Genomic DNA, 19155 nt, shown 5'->3' with positions numbered 1-19155 from the left:
GTTGCATTTTTCATCATATCATCAATTGAGCGGACATTTTTATGGTTCCTTATAACCACGCGTTGACTTTTTGATCACCTTAAGGCAATAAAGAGTTGGAGTTTGAGGCGGTGATGGAATTCAAATTTTTTTACTACTGGTTCTGTGGGCGTGGCTTGGTGGGCGTGGCAGGGGAAGGATACTGCAAAATCCCCATTCCCACCCCACTCCTGGGGGAAGGATATTGCAAAATCCCCATTCCCTCCCCACTCCTGGGGGAAGGATATTGCAAAATCCCCATTCCCACCCCACTCTGGGGCCAGCCAGAGGTGGTATTTGCTGGTTCTCCGAACTGCTCAAAATTTCCGCTACGGGTTCTCCAGAACCTGTCAGAACCTGCTGAATAGCACCCCTGGTTTGAGGTATCTCCTAGCTTCCATCTAGTGGTTGTTTGGATTTGTGTAGAGGCAGACAACCAGTAAGTGTTAAAGACCTGGGCAGGAACTGTAAATTACCCTAACATGCAAAGGATCCAGGGAACCTTTGGGAGCAGCAACCAGGTAAGGGAATTCCACATCATATAAGCCATTTTTTAAAAAAAGGCAAAGCATTTCAGTTACATGCATGAAGCAGAGACTGATCAATTTCAGAGTTTCACTTTGTTAATGGATTATTTTAAAAGGAGAAATTAAATGACTGCAAATGCTGGGTTTCTGGTTCACCTTGCAGTCAAATCAGCACTGAAGTACAGGTGCTGGTTCCAAAGACTGGGTGGAAGGAGCAATTCTGCACACATCTGCCATACCAAGACCAACCAACTTGCTGCCTCTGACCACATCAAACCTCCCCCCCCCCATTGGATGTCAGAGCAGAAAGTCTTTGCCTGGAATAAGAGGAAAAGCACCACATCTATAATAATCCACCTAAAGGTATCTTCAGGCTACTGCAGCAAGTCCGTAAGAGCCGTAAAAGGTTAGCCTCTTTTTTCTGTAGCACGCAAGCTAGGTGGATCATCAGTCAAATAAATCTTGGTCAAATATCATTGACTTGATTTGATTCAACCATTTGACTGACAAGTGGACTTTTTTTTTTACACAACACTTTGGAAACTTTGGAATTTGAGGTGTAGTGAGCCTGATTGGTTGGTTGGTTTCAAAAAAGGATTGGACCAATACATGAAAGTCATGATGATCAATGGCTTGATACCTCTGAAGGCCATCTTCTGTAAGACTAGGGCAGTGGTGAAATCTAAAATTTGTTACTACCGGTTCTGTGGGCGTGGCTTGGTGGGAGGGAGGGTAATGTGACTTTTAAAACCATTTTTTCTGCAACTTCTTTGGTAAAGAGGTTGTAAAAAAATGCTTTCAAAAGGCTCTGACGATCCCAGCTGATCAGCAGAGGCTTTTTTTCTTTTAAATGCCTCTTACGATCCAAGTTGAGTTGCCTGATCAGCAGAGGCATTTTTTCTTTTAAAAGCCTTTGACGATCCCAGCTGAGCCGCGCGATCATCAGAGGCTTTTTTTTTAACTTTTAAAAGCATTTTTTTGGCCAAAGAGGTTGTAGAAAAAATGCTTTTAAAAGTAAAAAAAAAAAAAGCCTCTGATGATTGTATGGCTCAGCTGGGCATGGGGGGGGCAGGGATTTTTGCTACTGGTTCTCCAAACCACCCGCCTCCATCGCTACCGGATCAGGTGATCCGGTCCGAACCGGGAGCATTTCACCCCTGGACTAGGGGCATCCTTGTGTAGTTGGTTGCCCACTGTGAGAACAGGCTGCCAGACTAGATTGGCCAAGGCTCTGAACCATCAGGGTAAGCAGTGGTGAAATCCGGTTGGTTCTATCCCGCTCGCACGAACTGGTAGTGCCAGTCGCGGGAGGCTCCGCCAACCCACCAGGACTTCATTACATCCCATATTTTACCCTCTGTGCATGCGCAGAAGGCTCTGCAAATGTGCAGAAGAGGCGCGTGAGAGCATAGCGAGCGCAAATGCTCACACTCCCGAACTGGTAGCGAAGGTAAGTGCATTTCACCACTGATTGGGCAACACTAATGTTTTTATGTTCTAACTAGTAGTTTAAGTAAGCACTTAAACATTTGGGCAACAAAGATGATTCCTTCCTTTCTTGTTCCTATCCCTGAACAAGTCTAATTAAATTTTAGTTTTGAATTTTTTTAAATAATTCACTTTTTTAGAATTAATTTACTAACCAATTGAGAACTTAAACATCATAAATTTATAAGTTTAAGTCTGCCACTAGTTTCCACCTGAATAGAAATTAGGGAATGATGCTTCTTAAGCAAAAGACTGCTTGATAAAACTGATTTTATAAGACTGTATAAGAAACTGCAGATGGGCTGCAACTTTGAAACAATCAAGATCAGTTTTCTCCTAAAGTCCTATGGGGAACTGAGAAATAAAATTCATTTTGAAAGATGAAGCCTTGTGCATCTATTAAAGAAACTTAACATTTGCAAGGAACTAAAAGGTTACGGATCTTCCACAAAATCATCTGGTGTTAGGCTGAAGAACATATGGCCATGCAGAGTTGGGGGTCTGTGGCTTTCTTGATGCTGGATTAGAACCATCATGATCTCTACCCAATGGATTTGCTACTTGGACTGAAGGGAGTCAGTCCCTTCTTCAAGGGTTTCCTCTAAATAATCATAGGACAAAAAAAACACCAGTGGGATCTGAAGGTCAAACTTGTCAAGGGAGATATAAGGTGAGCAGCAAGTTCACTGGAAGTTTTAAAAAATAGACTGGACAACCATTTGACCAGGATGGTATCACATCTCCTTCTTTGAGCAGGGGGTTGGACTAGAAGATCTCTGTGGTCCCTTTCAGCCCTATGATTCTATGTTCTAAGGATCTCATTCTTGTACAAATCTGCGGGAGGCCTTTTTCCATTTATCTTTCCATGATATCTTTGCAGGTGGCTTCCAAAGGAAGCTGCCCCAACAGGCTCTCAAAACGACTGGAATAAGATAGCAAGCGTCTAACCGGTGTCTTTGGAAATCAAGCAAGTGCTGTTAGCTAAACCCAAACTCTCGCCAGCAAATCCTCCGGCGTCTAAGCGGAGCAACCTTGCCATTAGTAAGGGGGAAAGAATCGCCAGGCGTCCTGCTTGCGCGATCCGCTGCTCCTTAACGCCTTAACGCGCGGCTTGAGTAGCCAAGGCGTCCTTTCCGCAAATCTTGACCGCTTCTCTTCTAATCTTAAAGGTCGGGGCCTGTTTTGAGAGAGTGGGGGGGGGGAGTCCAATTCATCTCGCTTTCCTTCAGTCGCCGCAGGAAAAATGGGTGGGATGCAGATTATTGGGCAACAAGTGGAACCGGGGAGGAGTACATACACACGTCAGGATGGCAGCGGAAAGACCCAACTAGCTGAAGTGCAATCCTAACCGTTGGTGTGGTGGGTTTTTTTTTTGGTATTATATTTCCTCCCTCCCCATTCTCCGCCTCTTTGCTATTCCTACGCCTATGCCTGGGTTTGTTTGGTTTTTTTTTTTTTTTCTCCCATGCAAATTCCCGGCAAAGGGGCAGCGCGAACGTGAGAATGCCTTGGCCCCTTTCTTTGGTCAGGAGAGAAGAGCTTCGCCCCAGATTAGGTGGGGCTTGGATTTCTCGCGGCGAGAACCATCCCTCCTCCTCCTCCTCCTCCTCCTCCTGCTGCGGCAGAAAGTTCCCCTCCTTTTCCTTCCTGGAAGGGGGAAAAAAAGGAAAATAAATGACCAAACATACAAATATATATATATATATAAATCTCCTTGAAATCTGGCCTCTAGGCGAAGGCAAGCGGGACGCTTCTTGGGTGGAGGGAATACACCCCTCCCGCGTGCAGGGGCGGCGGGCTCGGTCTTCTTTTCCCTCGTAGGCATTCGAAGGAGGGCATGAGCCCCTTCGCCGGGCGCGTTAGGCGATGGATTCCCGCACCGCCAAATCCCTGGGCTGCTTTTTCTGGCCGCTGCTCGTCTGCCTGCCGCTGGCCCAAGGTAAGAAGAGAGTCCCGGGGTGACTGAAGCTTCTGCGGGGTCCGGTAAAAAGGGTCCGTTGCTTGGGCGAATGGGCGCTAGTTCGCCGTACGGCGCTAGGATGAAGCAGCTGGAGGGCTTCGGAGCCCGTCAAGGGTTTGCCGTAGCCGGTTTCAACCCTGCTCCCCTCGGAAGTAAGCCCCGATGGTTTCACGTGACATTTCCAAAACCTGTCCGTAAAAGCCTGGGCGGACCGCTTTCTTTGGTGCGAGGCTCTTGGCTTTGGGAGCCTACTTTGCAAGGAAATGCGTTTTGTGGACAGTTTTGCTCTTCTTCAGATTTTTTTTTTTTTCTCTTTCTTTTCTGGTCGAAGTGCCCGTCGGGTTTGTGAAAGCTCGGGATGGTGGAAAGGGATGGGCTGACTCACCTGTCCTGATATCTGATGCTCTCGACTTTATAATCTTTATTCTCTACAGCTAATTTGGCTGTTCTAGAAACGTAGGATGGTTCTTCAGCGGGAAAATGTGTGTGTGCCTGCGTGTGTATGCAGGATAGATAGATAGATAGATAGATAGATAGATAGATAGATAGATAGATAGATAGATAGATAGATAGATAGATAGATAGATAGATAGATAGATAGATAGATAGATAGATAGATAGATGGGCAGGCAGGCAGCCAGGTAGGGAGATAGATAGATAGATAGATAGATAGATAGATAGATAGATAGATAGATAGATAGATAGATAGATAGATAGATAGATAGATAGATAGATAGATAGATAGATAGATGAGAGAGAGAGAGAGAGAGAGAGAGAGAGAGAGAGAGAGAGGGTAGGAAGGTAGGTAGGTAGGTAGGTAGGTAGGTAGGTAGGTAGGTAGGTAGGTAGGTAGGTAGGTGGTAGAGAGAGAGATAAGGTAAGTAGGACCCAGATTGTGGGGGCAATAAGCTGACTTTGTATAAATATACAAAAGTATGAATGCTATTGCATATAAATCAAATTTTAAAAAAGGTAGGTAGGTGGGTGGGTGGATGGATGGATGGATGGGAGTGTGCTGTGTTTAAACTGTTTATTTCCTTTGAAAGTCTTATTATAGGGTAACAGTTTTAGACATCAATAATAAGCTTGTTTTAGATAATGACTTCTTTTCATTTTTCAACCCTTTTTAGGAACTGAAAAGGAGTTAGGGATTTAATGTGTTCAGATCCGTTAATTACTGCAATGAGTCCCAGCTGCAAAATGTGACAAACTTTCTGTGACATTTATTTTCATTTTTAATTAGAACGAGAAATGCCCATATCTTTTCTTACACTGAAGTACACTTGCTTGTATTTTTTTCCCCAACATATCCGAGCTTCAGTCATTTGTATTTTTCATCTCCTATAATGGACATCATCAGTGAGAAATTGATAAATATGAAACCGCCAGATGTGATTGAATCGTGTTGTGTAAAACATGTCTTATGTGTACACATTTTATAGACTGAAACCTTGCACGTTAAGTCTAGCTTGATTAAGCGTCATATATTTCAGTGATATCACTCTGCAATTAACTTTTCCATGAAATCAATGGGAATTGAATTTTTATGGACCATCCACCACAATTATCATTTATTTATTGCAATTTATATGTTCCTTAGTCCAGCCAGATTCCAAATGAATTACAGCTAACAGTAGGATTGCAACCTAATGTATGTTCTGATTTGTAGATATTTTTACAAAAGTTGACAAAAAAGGGGGGATGTTCAGTTCTGTTATAGATCTTGTACGAAATCACATGTGAATGCCAGATAAAATCATAAAACTCTGCAGTCATGGCACCCAGTCTATCATGTCAGATCATACATTATCCTAGATCTTTAAAGGTCTCATCCTTTGAATCAATTATATGTCCTATGTACTAATATTGACATTCTAGTTTTAGCTATAGTTTTTTTTTTTTTTTTTTTGGTTTAATTTATATGCCGCCCTTCTCCGGAGACTCAGGGCGGTTTACAATGCATTAAGCAATAGCCTTCATCCTTTTGTATATTTATACAAAGTCAGTTTATTGCCCCCACAATCTGGGTCCTCATTTAACCTACCTTTGAAAGGATGGAAGGCTGAGTCAACCTTGAGCCTGGTGAGATTTGAACTTGCAGTAATTGCAACCAGCAGATGTTAATCTATTAATAACAGTGCTTTAGTCCACTGTACTACAGGCTCTTCAGTTTATAATCACATGGTAAGATAGGCTGTGGCAATATCAAATAGCTACATCTTGTATAATTTTTTTAGAAGTCCCATTGAGTGCAGTAAGGTTCAAGATCAATTATATATTACTTTATCCTCTGAAATTCATTGAGGCCTGTTCACAGAGATCTGTGTGCAGGATTGTCTTTTTCACCCTGTTTTGAGTGAACTAAATTGTTTTAGGAGTTATATTCTACTATTGTGGCAATATAATGAACTTCTAATTCCTATGCTTATTTTTTGCTTTTCTCAATTACTTAATATCAAACTGAGGAATGTTGGATTTATTTAATATTGGTGTTGTGGTTTAAACCAAAAGCCAAATCATTGTTAGTAGTGCCTTTTCTTTGATCTTTTATTGTTGAATAAATGCAAGCATCTGAAACCCACAGTGTTTTATTTCAATATTGTACTTTCAACTAAAAGCATATAAACAAGAATTCAGGTGTCAAGTGAGCGGAGCATTATTTAATATGACTTTCAATGGCAGATTCATGTTCACAGCTGAAAAGTGTATATTCTATTGTACAATTCTAATAGGAAGACTTGAAACAGAGGTAGCAGTATGAAGTGCAATTGGTCAGAATCTATGCCATTCAATATCATTTCTTCCTCCTTCCCATTGCTTCTCCCAACAGTTGAACTATACTTGTTGATCTGGCTCCATAAGAAAGTATATTGACAGTCCAAATTTTAAAAAAGGGAGAATTTAAAAATACAAAGTGACTAGAGGTTTTAAAATTATGCCTACATTTTTCAGTGAACCATTTTATTGCAAAGGCTGAATAGGCACTATCCTAGGGTGTCAAATTTTAGGGATACCCAAAATGGAAAAAAAAAAAATCTCTGAAAAACACAATAAAAAAGCAAAAAGTAGTAACTGTGTTTTCTGTGAATTTGCATGCCCACTCACCAGGTCAATAAAATTTTGCAGAATTGTTACAGTATCACAAGAATGAGTGCTACTGTAATTAAAATTATTTACTTAGGGTGAAAATGTCTGAGAAAAGAAAGAAAGTCATCCAGGGCTGAAAATCATAACTGTAAAGTTCAAAAATGTGAAGGAAAAAAGAAACAACAGGGCACTTTTTAAAAATTCCTAACAAAATCAGAAAATGAGCCAAACTATACACGGCACCAGTATATGACTTTTCGTAAAGACCCAGAATGTCTAGAGTGTATTGCTAATAGACTATTGTGTTGATGTGTTTACTATTCTAAAGTCATTGCAAACATGTTTGCAAGAATGTCTGAAATGTTACATAGCAATTCCTTTTTTAGGAGCTGATTGCAAACCTGGTTGTCATCCAGTGAATGGATTTTGTGAAGTTTCCAATGAATGCAGGTAAGTTAATTGATAGCACGTTTTCCAGAGGGAAAAAAAACAAGGGACAAGTATTGTTTTAATTAAGCGCTATTGCTACTTTACATTTTTATTTAAGAATCATTTACGTAAAATGCAATTCAGTATTTTAATCAGACTATTCATCATACTTGATTTAAACTTTTAGCAACCATTTTTAAAAACAACAATATACAACAGCCTTCAAGAAAAGGAAAAAAAAAAAGTTTCTCAAACCAGCAGAACAAAAAAGAATAGGCAGATCAAAGATTTCCTCTGAAATCTGCTCCAGAGGAACGAGAGGCCTCTTGGATGCATTATGATGTGGAGGAAAGGGAAGTCTCGTTGGACAATTCGGATATTGTTCAACAACAATAGAAACTCCATTCGTTCACATATCAATGCATATCTTCTCAACTCAAGTCTTTCTAGGTAGTCCATATTTGAGTTCCAAAAGAATCAAGGCAGGACATTATATAGACATACATTGAGTTTGTTCCTGATGAATATGATTCTTTTCTGTTTTCATAGTTTCAAACTAGGTTTGACCAGTTTTCAATTCAAAGTAGAGCTGGAAGGGACCTTGGAGGTCTTCTAGTCCAACCCCCTACTCAAGCAGGAGACCCTATACTATTTCAGACAAGTGGCTGTTCAGTCTCTTCTTAAAAACCTACAGTGATGAAGCACCCACAACTTCTGAAGGCAAAACTGTTCCTTTGGTTAATTGTTTCACTGTTAGGAAGTTTCTCCTTAATTCCAGATTGCTTCTTTCCTTGATTAGTTTCCATTCATTGTTTCTTGTCCTGCCCTCTGGTGCTTTGGAAAATGAGTTGACTCCCCTCTTCTTTGTGGCAGCCCCTCAAATACTGGAATACTGCTATCATGTCACCCCAATCCTTTTCTCTAGACTAGCCATACCCAGTTCCTGCAACCATTCTTCATATGTTTTAGGCTCCAGGACTTTAATCATTCTAGCTGCTCTTTTCTGCACTGCCAAAATCTCAACATCTTTTTTGTAATGTGGTGACCAAAACTGGATGCAGTATTCCAGGTGAGGTGTTACTAAGGTTTTATAAAGCAGAACTTTAATGGACCAGTCCGTTAAAAGCTTGGCTAATCTTTCTTGGCATTTTTCTCACTCCTGGTGACACTTTTCCATCTTAGTGACTTAGCCTCATTGAGTTCTTTTGGGAGACATCTATTTCTTTGGAAACTTAGCTTGTGGTGTTTTTAAAGTCATCAATCTGATATGAATTGATAACATGCTGCATTAAATTGACATTTTCCCGAGTTACATTTCTGTTTTTTTTGTCCTGCTATGAGTAAATTTCCCACACTCCATTTTTCATACATGTCCATTAATACAAATAAATTGCAAAAAACTACCATATTTTTTGGAGTATGAGACGCACTTTCCCCCCCCCTAAAAGGGGGTGAAAATTTAGGTGCGTCTTATACACCGAATGTAGCCCCGCCCACCCACTGCCCCCCCTTTTGGCCTCTGCCTTGCAGCAGTGACCTCCTTGCAAGCAGACAGCAAGAAAAACAGTTCCTTTCAGCTTCAGCACAGCCTAACTAGCACAAGTTGATTGGATCGCCTCCCGACTCTCAGCTGATTTGCTCTCAGCTGTTTTGTGCAGGGCTCTGCTGCTTGCTGCAAAGAGGTAAATTGCTGGAGCAGATTTTTTTTCCCCTTGTGCTAATCAAGCTATGCTGAAAATGAAAATGAAAGTAAAACAGGCTGTTTGCTGTTTGCTGCAATGAGGCAAAATTGCTCAGAGGCAGAGGGAGATTTCTTTTTCTTCTTTTCCTCACCAAAAAAGATAAGTGCATCTTATACTCCAGTGCATCTTATACTCCGAAAAATATGGTACTAGTTGTTGTATTGTAGTATTATATAATAATTGGTGTTATGCCAGTGGCAATAATATGCTAATACATGATTCATTGATATTATTATACATAATTCATGTATTCTGCCATTGGTGGTGTTAGCATCATCTATATTTGATGTATTTAAAACTACACTGCTCAAAAAAATAAAGGGAACACAAGCAGAAGACATCCGAGATCTGAATGAATGAAAAAGCCTTATTAAATACTTTGTTCGTTACATACAGTAGTTTTGTGTTCCCTTTAGTTGTTTGAGCAGTGTATAAACTACTGTATGTAAAGAACAAAGTATTTAATAAGGCTATTTCATTCATTCAGATCTCAGATGTTTTCTGCTTGTGTTCCCTTTATTTTTTTGAGCAGTATATTTTTCATACATACTGATATAATGTCCAGGATACAATGACAATGCTCAGTTCACTAACAAATCCCCCCCCCTTCATTTATAGGGAAACTTTAACTGAAATAGATGTGTTCAGAGCATTGGACTCTATTTTAGTGTTTATTTTAAAAAGAAAATGGAAAATCATAAAGCTGCTACTTGCCAGCAGACTTCAGCATCAAAATATTGGGTAACTCTGGGAGATGCAGAAAAAGACTGAGACTGCACATGGCCATGCAGTGTAGGTTGTCTATGTGATGAAAAGTGTGTTAATGAGATGATTATCATGGAACTTTCACTAAGAAAATCACACCAGTATTCTGTAGTTATTTTTAATCAGAATAAGGGATCTTATTACCATAACAATCAGAATAAGGGATCTTATTACCATAATTATATCTACAGTATCTAGTTTCTTAATTCTATTTGCAAAAAGATCTTTGCTTGATTTGCTATCTCATATTGTGTTTCTGCTAGATGCCGACCTGGTTGGCAAGGCCCTCTCTGTGATTGGTGTGTTCCTTTCCCAGGCTGTTTGCATGGGACATGTGTCAAACCAGGCCAGTGCATGTGTGAAGAAGGATGGATTGGTAGCCGCTGTGACACAGGTTTGGAGATCATTTCCTTTGCTGTTGAATGAAAATCCTGATGAAAACAGTTGGAGCTCCATCTGGTGTTGAAGATATCCTATGCATTTATTTAACATATTGCTATGCTGCAACAACTCTTGGTGTTTACATAGAAAAAGATACCATAGAAAACATATCCAATTTTTAAAAACACACACAATGGCACTATATTAATAAAAAGAAGATAGAATCCTTGGTGTTCTCTGAACTTGGTTATTTTCTTGCAGAGTTGCTAGCAAGAAGTTGCTAGACAATGTATATAAAAGGTAAAGGTAAAGGTTCCCCTTGCACATATGTGCTAGTCGTTCTCAACTCTAGGGGTGGTGCTCATCTCCATTTCAAAGCCAAAAAGCCAGCACTGTCCAAAGTCTCTGTGGTCTCTGACATGACTAAACACCAAAGGCGCATAGAACGCTGTTACCTTTCCACCAAAGGTGGTCCCTATTTTTCTACTTGCATTATTTACGTGCTTTCGAACAGCTAGGTTGGCAGAAGATGGGACAAGTAATGGGAGCTCACTCTGTTACACGGCACTAGGGATTTGAACTGCTGAACTGCCGACATTTCGATCGACAAGCTCAGCGTTTTAGCTACTGAGCCACCACGTCCCTGGTATTAAAAGCACCTGGCTTCAATTCTTGCTAACTTTAGTTTAGAAAGAGTCAAAGATAAAATTGTTCATACTTGCTGAAGGCTTGATGAAGTGACTGGAAGAACATCTGCAAGATCATCTCTGATACATTTGATTGTATGGATTCTAATAAATGCAGTCCCCTGTTATGTGAGCTCTGAGACTCATGGGCTGGACCTCTGCCTTTCCTATCTTGTTTGACTTGCCAAAGGAGGGTCTGGGAAGCTGGGATAAGAATGTCTCTATGAAGGAGAAGGTAAGTGTCAGGGATCTTGAAGGAGAAGGGCACTTCTGAAATGCCCTCCCTATATCTGACAATATACCGTGTTTCCCCAAAAATAAGACCCTGTCTTATATTTTTTTGAACCCTGAAATAAGTGTTTGGCCTTATTGCCATGCGCTCAAAAGCCTGATTGGGCTTATTATCAGGGGATGTCTTATTTTGGGGGGGAAACAGGTAGTACAACTTGTTCCATCTTCAAAAAGTGATTAGGTCTCAGTTGCAGAGGATATTGGAAAAAGTGGTTTATTTGAATCCTCATCACTCCAGTTTCAGGCTTCGGTGTGGGGCAAAAACTGTTTTATAGTACTTATGGATGATCTCCAATAGGATCTAGATAAAGGAATAGCAGTTATTTTGATCTTACTAGATGATAATGTTTTCGGGAATGTAGGTGAGGGCTGGAACTCAGAAATAATATTTCATTAGAGGTTATATTCCTTCCTAATGAAGCAGTTCAAATTAGTAGTGATGGAGAAGAGAAATCAAGATCTTGCCCAGTACAATATGCAAAACTCAGGGCTTGGTCCTCTACCTTATCTATCTAGCATCTTAATAAAGTCATTAAAAGAGGTCATATATCAGTTCAGAATCAGAAATTATCAGTAGGCTAACAATTCCTAGTTATCTATCTCTGCCCTGGACCAAGCAGGAGATGTAGTGGTTGCCCTAACCCAGTGTCTGGAAGCTGTCAAACAAGTTCATACAGCAAGGGGGAAATGGCTGTTATCTCTAAAACCATAAGGCTCCAACTTTGGCTGTGGGTATCTGTGCTATCCCTAAAAGAGAGTAGGTCCATGATCTGGGAACAAAGGGATCCATTCCTGTGTTCTGTGCATTGTGTTGTTATGATCTAGACTCTACTTTTTCAGATTTGTTTTACAGTGTTACATGAAAATATGCAACGGAAGGAATTCAAGTTGTGAGACACATTATATCACTTGCCCTTCTCTTCCCCTCCAACCCAAATCTCTGTCTAGGGATCCTTTTAGATACATGGATCCTCCTGGAAACTGTATCCAGGAGAGATTGTGCTTAATTTCGGTCGGTGTGCTAGATGAGTCACTCATGCCCTCCTTCCCTTGTGGCTGAACTATCATCATCTTATATTGCCTTTGAAGGCTATTTGGAGGAACTATAATTGGGATAGGCCAAAAACTGATTCAGCAAAGTAATACTGCTTTTTTGGTCACTCCCCTGGGTAGCTGTAAGTTTTCAAATACAATTCAAAGTGTTGATAATTATAAAGGTTTCGATGTTTGGATACTAGGGCCTTGATGGCGAACCTATGGCACGCGTGCCAGAGGTGGCACACAGTGTTCTGTCTGATGGCACACGAGCCGTTGTCCCAGTTCAGCTCCGCTGCACATGCACGCATACCTCCCATCGGCCAGCTGATCTTCAGGTCTCTGCCACACATGCACAGGGGGTGTGGGGCCTGGGGGGGCATGCGTGTATGCACACGGGGCAGGGCGCAGGTGGGGGGGCACATGCGCATTGCATTTGGGGGGTTCAGGCAAAGGCGCATGCTTTGGGCACTCAATCCAGAAAAGGTTAGCCACCACTGTACTAGGGGCTTTCAGGATTGCTTGCTCCAAGGGACCAGGAGGATGATTCATTTAATGATTTTAATATCCTGATGTTTTATTGTTTTATGTATAAAAGCTACCCAGTCTTATTATTGGGGTGCCACAGAAATCATGACGTATAAACAAGATATTTAGTTCAGATTTTAAAGAGCTGTTCTGATTGGATGAAACAGAATATTTCTGGTTTTGTATATTTTCCTTAAATGTAAATAAGCAAACATTAGTTATTGTGAGAGAAAGATAAACACAACAAGACTATGTTTCTCTTTTTTTTTTTTCTGTTTTAACACAGTTGCTCATCCTTGTTCTTCTAAGCCTTGTTCAAATTACTCAAAGAATTGCATCGAGACTGGAAATGGTGGATACACTTGCTTGTGCGCTCACGGCTATATGGGAAAAAACTGTCATATGAAAAAGGGACCCTGTATTGTTAATGGGTAAATATGGATCACGTTTGTTGATTTACATTTGACTTTGGTAACTAATACAATCTTCTTCCACTTTCCAGATGTGGCAGTTGCTGGAATTCCCATCCAGTGAAAATTGTTGAAAGGAATCATCAAGATGACAGCCCCTCAATGTCTGTCTTTATATTTCTGTGCCTGTTCTCCACCCTTGTCAAATGGAGACTGGGGAAAGAATGCAACTTGTAAATGGGAAAGCAAATTCATTGTTTAGATAAATTTGATATATTCATTTGTTTTTGATGTGCTACTCACCAGCCCTGCTCACTTTTGGCTTCAGTATCTAACAGAGAGAAAAAAACCAAAGGCCTGAAGAAGGAGATTTGGCCTTTTTGCCATTAAAAGGAGGCTGCTTTGCTGCAAATGTGTGTGTTCTCGAGCAGTAAAACTAAATTAATATGGTTAAGTCATTTCTTAGTTCATGAGTTAAAAAAAAAAGACAACAGTGAGTGTCATTTTGATTGGAAAGTTGTGGGTAGCACCACAGTTGACTAGAGGAGAACATTGAATGTAGTTTCTGTATTTTCCCATTTCTTTCCAGCAGAATTACATATATTGGAACAAGTAATTAGGAAGTAATCCCAACAAAGATTCTAATAGTTATGTTTTCAATATTTATAATGACTTTCCATACAAATGGAGAACATGTATATATTGTTTCAGAAAAATAGACTTCAAAGTATTGAAGTCTATTAGTTAGCTGCCATGTTTTACAGTATATGATGTTTTTAAACCCAATCTGAAAGTCTCTACTCAACTATGTTCCAGAATAGCAGTTTTGGACAAGAATCTTAACATTTGTCATACAAAACCTAGACTTATAAGCATGACTATATAATCTTTTTTTTCCTAATTGCAATATCAATTTCTTTCTTTTTGATTTTTTTCATCGTAAATTATACAATGAATAGATGAAACACATGAAGACACAAAGCATAAGAATAGAGAGACACATCTAAAATATTTTTTGATCTAATAACATTGCAGATATTTGTTGGAGACCAGTAACTTTTCAGTCCTCAATATTTACTTTTCACCATTCATTTTTAACATTACAAAAAGCCATGGCACAAGAATACGTCCTATTGGTACTAGACTGATCATAGCCTAGGTTTTTGTGGTATTTAAGTACAAGTATCAGAAACTTAATATCTGATTTGCTTTCAAAGGAAGAGATTTGGTTTTCAGAATCATGGTCTGAACTTTGTAGATAGATTGCTGGCACAAGATGGGATGTATCTTGCAGAAACTGATAAAAATATGTCGATCAGGAAGACTTTAAATACAAACCAATGTGTGGTGGAAATGCAATAAGACCTCATAAAGACTTGTACACTGTAGAAATAGCTGAAATGAGATTCTAAAAACACACAACGAAAAATCAGAATATTGGCTCAGAAAATTTATGACTTTCATTAGTTATAAACTAATATTAAGACCATGGGAAATAAGATGAGCCTGAGCTCTTAGTATAAAAGGCAAAAATGATTTAATAAATATGGCAGACATATGGTATGATGATTCTCTTGGAATGCAGTGACTGAAGGATACAATTTCTTCAAAAGGAACAAAAGCAGAGAAAAGGAAGAAGAGAACTACTGTATTGTTAAAAGATCTGCTCAGAACGAATGAATTTTGCAATACCATAGAATACATCTGGGTTAAAGTAAATGAACAAATAAAAACAATACAACTATTGTCTACTCTTCCATACACAATCAGGAAGAAGATATGAATGAAGCCTTTCCAAAGCAAATTGCAGTTTTGCCAAAGAGTTGCCTAAGATCCCAGGCAGTCAAGCTGTCAACCCCTTTTCACAATAGTGAAACATGGCCTTTGCCAGCCTAGATTAATCTGGGACTTACATCTTACTTTGAGTTTGCTGTGTTCTCTGTAGTCTAATACTCAGAACATTTCAAATGGATTGTGTTTGAAATGTTCTAGTAAAACACCTCCAGGGGTGGTTTTCCCTCAAACTTAAAACATTTCATTTTATGCATATGAGTTTTTTAAAAAAGGGTGGGGGAGAAAAATGTAAGGAAATAGAACTGCTACTGGTGTGAATTATAAATCAGCGGTCCCCAACCTTTCCGGCTTGGCAGCCTGGCAGGTTGGAAAGGGGATGGTTCAGTGAGCATGGTAGGCGTGCACATGCGCAGCTCCATTTGCACAAGTGATGGCCGGCAAGTGGAGCTCTGCATTCATGCATACACTTGCCCACCACTTGCGTGGCCCAGGTCTGAACAAGTGGGCTGCAGCCCAGCGGTTGGGGACCCCTGTTATAAAGTATCACCTCTTGTTCATGTATTTCTTTTTCCTCTTCTTTTGAATTGCAGCTCGCCTTGTCAAAATGGAGGAAGTTGTTTGGACGATGACGGGTTTGCACCTTACGCGTCTTGTGTGTGCTCTCCAGGATTTACTGGACAGTTTTGTGAGCTTGATATTGATGACTGTGAACCAAACCCGTGTGAAAACGGAGGCACGTGCACAGATATTGGCAAGAGCTTCCACTGCTCTTGTCCAATTGGCTATGGAGGCGTGTTGTGCAGCAACCGCATCCCAGCTTGTGATAGTAGCCCTTGTGAAAATGGTGGGACATGTCATGGACACCGTGGCAGAGGCTTCATGTGTATTTGCAAACCATACTTTGCTGGGCCCACCTGTAGTTTTTCCATTAGAAACACAAGTGTGAATGTGATGGCTAAACAAAGACAGAATCAGAATCACCACCTGCATTTGAGAGGGCACCTTAAACCAGCTCAGTTGCAAGAGAAGAAAATACTGACCATAAAAGAGACAATTGAAAACAGGCAGTCCTTGCTCACTAAGAGTCAGGTGATCTGCTTCATGGTCCTAAGCTTTCTTACATGTCTTGTTGTTTTGGGTACAACTGGAATTATATTTTTCTCTAAATTTGAAGTATGGCTAGCCAATGCCAGATACAGCCATTTACTGCGCAAGGAGAGGGATTGCTTTCTAAAAGCAAATGATGATGAAAATGTTTCTGTGAATATAATATTTCCTGAGAAGATTAACCAGAGTAACGAGTAGTCTGTGTATCTAAATCCTTTTATTTAGCAAGGACACCTCAAGTTCTATACGTGTCAGGGTCATAGATCCATTTTTATTTTTACCTGCGACAAAAATTCTGGCTTTGGACCAGTTGACAAAAAAGAGAGAAATACTCGTTTCCCAAACATGTTTTCTAGTTAAATTGTTTTGTGAGCCAGGATTGCATAAACTTTTGGGGACTGAAGGTTACATTTAGCCCTTGAGTAAAAGCTAGGAATGCAAAACAGAAGAGTCTGGCCTACTTTAAAAAAATAATGTAAGTTTTAGTTTATTTAGTTAATTAACTATAATGTAATTACTCCTCATGCATTTAATATCTTTTCCATTCTCTAACATTTTAAATTCAGCAACAACTTTTTTAGGGGCTTTGAAGATCACACCAGGGCTTGTTTGAGGGAAGGGATATTATGTGCCAATGTTTACAGACCTATGACACTTAATTTAGGTTGTAATCCTACATTATATACCTGGAAATAAGTTCCAATATACTTTGTGGAGTTTGCTTCTGAACAGGCACATACATTGAATTGAATTATTGTTATTGTAAATAAAAAGTCAATACAATATTCTTAATTAAGATAGCTATTGTCATATTATGTGCTATGTTTGGCAACTGTGATATTTCTAAATGAATTTCTAATGCTTATTTTGAATAAATAGTTATTAAGGGCTACACAAATCAAACTGTAGGAGTAATTGTTTTCTTTTGATAATGTTAATTTATATATTTTCCTCAATTTGGACCAAATATTTTCCAGTTGAAACAGTGAAAAAATAATGTCCATATCCTCAGACACATGGCTAGAAGCATTTGGTAGATCAGAGCAAAGTTTTACAACCCTGGCAATTCTAAAATGGATAGATTTCAACTCCCAGAATTTCCCAGCCAGCCTTGTTGGCTGAGAAATTCTGGGAGTTGAAGTTCGCATGTCTTGAAAGTTGCCAAGATTGAGAAATATTGGATCAGCGCATCAGTGTCTGCAATTCAACATTCTATATTGATCTCAGTGGTCAACCAGTAGCCAACCTCAGGTTAATTAGATGCTGAATTCAAAGCTGATATCTCTTCCATTATTGTTCCCTGGCAGCTGGTTAATCAGTAGCATACTACTCTCCAAATAAAAAGATGCAATAACCAGTAATGAAAAGACTACGTATATATGGTACTTTCAAAGTTATCCCACTATATCCCCTGCAATAAACCATGGCCTAGTGATTAGTGCATGAGATTGGGTCTGCGCTCAACTATATATCTGATCGGGTGATTCTAGGCCATAGCTATCTTGCCATCCAAGGTATCTCACAAAGTTGATACTGAGGTAAAAAAGAAGTTAATCCCAATGTATTTAAGCTCTGAAGTAAAGTGGGACAAAATAAAGAAAAACTAAGCTAAATAGATCAGTGTGATTACTCTCCATGGATGTGATGAAGAAACAATGCTGAAGGAATAATGGATTTTTAAAGGCAAATTAGCTGATTCAGAGCAGAGGTGAGGTAATAAAAGGAGGCTTTCAATTTGTTACTTAAATCTGTTACCCTTTGTGCATTTCAGGAATAAGATAACTCTTAGTTCGCTTGCCCCCAAATTTAGTTTTTGCTCATGCTCATAGTTTTTACTGTATTCAGGGGGAGATTTGCTTATGCTGAAATTTATAACAAATCTAGGACACTTTAAAGATCAATATATTTGAAAACAAAAATCTACTTCATCAGATGCAATTATTTTTGCTGCAATAAAAATAGACTTGGGTTGATTTATCCCATTATCAATGAAAATAACAATAATAGTGATAAAATGTATATGTCACCTTACTCCCAACAATTCTGTGCCAATGTTTTAAACATCCGATTGTGTGAATGGTTTTTAACAGTAGATGTCAGATAACATAAAACCAGTCTGGACTGGAATTCTGACAGAGAGGTAAGAAATATGAAGACTTCAAATCTTTGTGTCTGCATGATGCTAAACTATATTCACCAACTGAGAGTACAGAATTAAGGCCTCACTTACCCATGTCAAAATCCTTTTTTTAACTAAAATAACTCTTCCCTTGCCTTTTGAAAGCCATTCCCATAAATTGTAATTGCACAAAAAATATTCTCTTGTATTTAGATTACTTTCATATGGCCTTTTGCTATATTAATGGTCACCATCTCTCTCTCTCTCCCTCCCTCCCTCCCCCCCTCCCTTGGACATATATTGGTTCCTGAAATTCTGTGTGTTATGGGGTGGGGGTGGGATGGATATGGAAGAAATAAATCAACACAAAAAATCCCTCTAAGCTGTTTTGTTTATGCACATGTGAAGTTTTGACCATATATCTTACAAAAATTATGCTTCTTCAATCTATATATTTTAAAAATGGGTTTTTAATTCTGAGAGTGATGACATCCAATTCAACAGGATGGTCTGGAGAAGTAATTACATGGAATGGGGAAAGTGCCAGTGCATATGTCCAAAATGTTCAATCCAAAAAATAGTATTTCAATCTACAGGTGGATTAAAGCCCAGAACTTCACTCCGGTTGTAGAGAATAAAGCTGCCAATAATCCATATTGTCAAAACAAATAGTCTTAGAATATAACATTGGACAGGAATATTTTCATAATGTAAAATTGAAGACCCTTGATTATCTTTAGCCCAGCAAAAGTTTGATTTCAAGTTACATGTATTAAAATGTTTATTAA

General features: G+C 39.3%; 1 protein-coding gene across 1 annotated transcript; it reads left to right on the top strand.

Annotated features, from left to right (window-relative positions):
• The first annotated feature begins 3326 nt into the window (after nt 1-3326).
• Nucleotides 3327-17861, top strand: DLK1 (delta like non-canonical Notch ligand 1). The gene is made up of 5 exons (XM_034418481.3): nt 3327-3972; nt 7467-7530; nt 10280-10410; nt 13224-13368; nt 15732-17861. Exons 1-5 carry the CDS (start codon nt 3900-3902, stop codon nt 16444-16446), a joined length of 1128 nt encoding a protein of 375 aa, XP_034274372.2. The 5' UTR covers nt 3327-3899; the 3' UTR covers nt 16447-17861.
• The last annotated feature ends 1294 nt before the right edge of the window (nt 17862-19155 follow it).

This window comes from Pantherophis guttatus, chromosome 1, assembly GCF_059756535.1.
Source record: "Pantherophis guttatus breed Tessera chromosome 1, ASM5975653v1, whole genome shotgun sequence".
Classification (NCBI taxonomy): Eukaryota; Metazoa; Chordata; class Lepidosauria; order Squamata; family Colubridae; genus Pantherophis; species Pantherophis guttatus.
This window is presented reverse-complemented; position numbering and strand designations above follow the sequence as displayed.

Coding starts and splice junctions, on each gene's coding strand:
- DLK1 (XM_034418481.3), top strand. CDS start 3,900: ATGGATTCCCGCACCGCCAAATCCCTGGGCTGCTTTTTCTGGCCGCTG. Junction 3,973..7,466: donor CTGCCTGCCGCTGGCCCAAG/GTAAGAAGAGAG, acceptor TTCCTTTTTTAG/GAGCTGATTGCAAACCTGGT. Junction 10,411..13,223: donor TGGTAGCCGCTGTGACACAG/GTTTGGAGATCA, acceptor GTTTTAACACAG/TTGCTCATCCTTGTTCTTCT.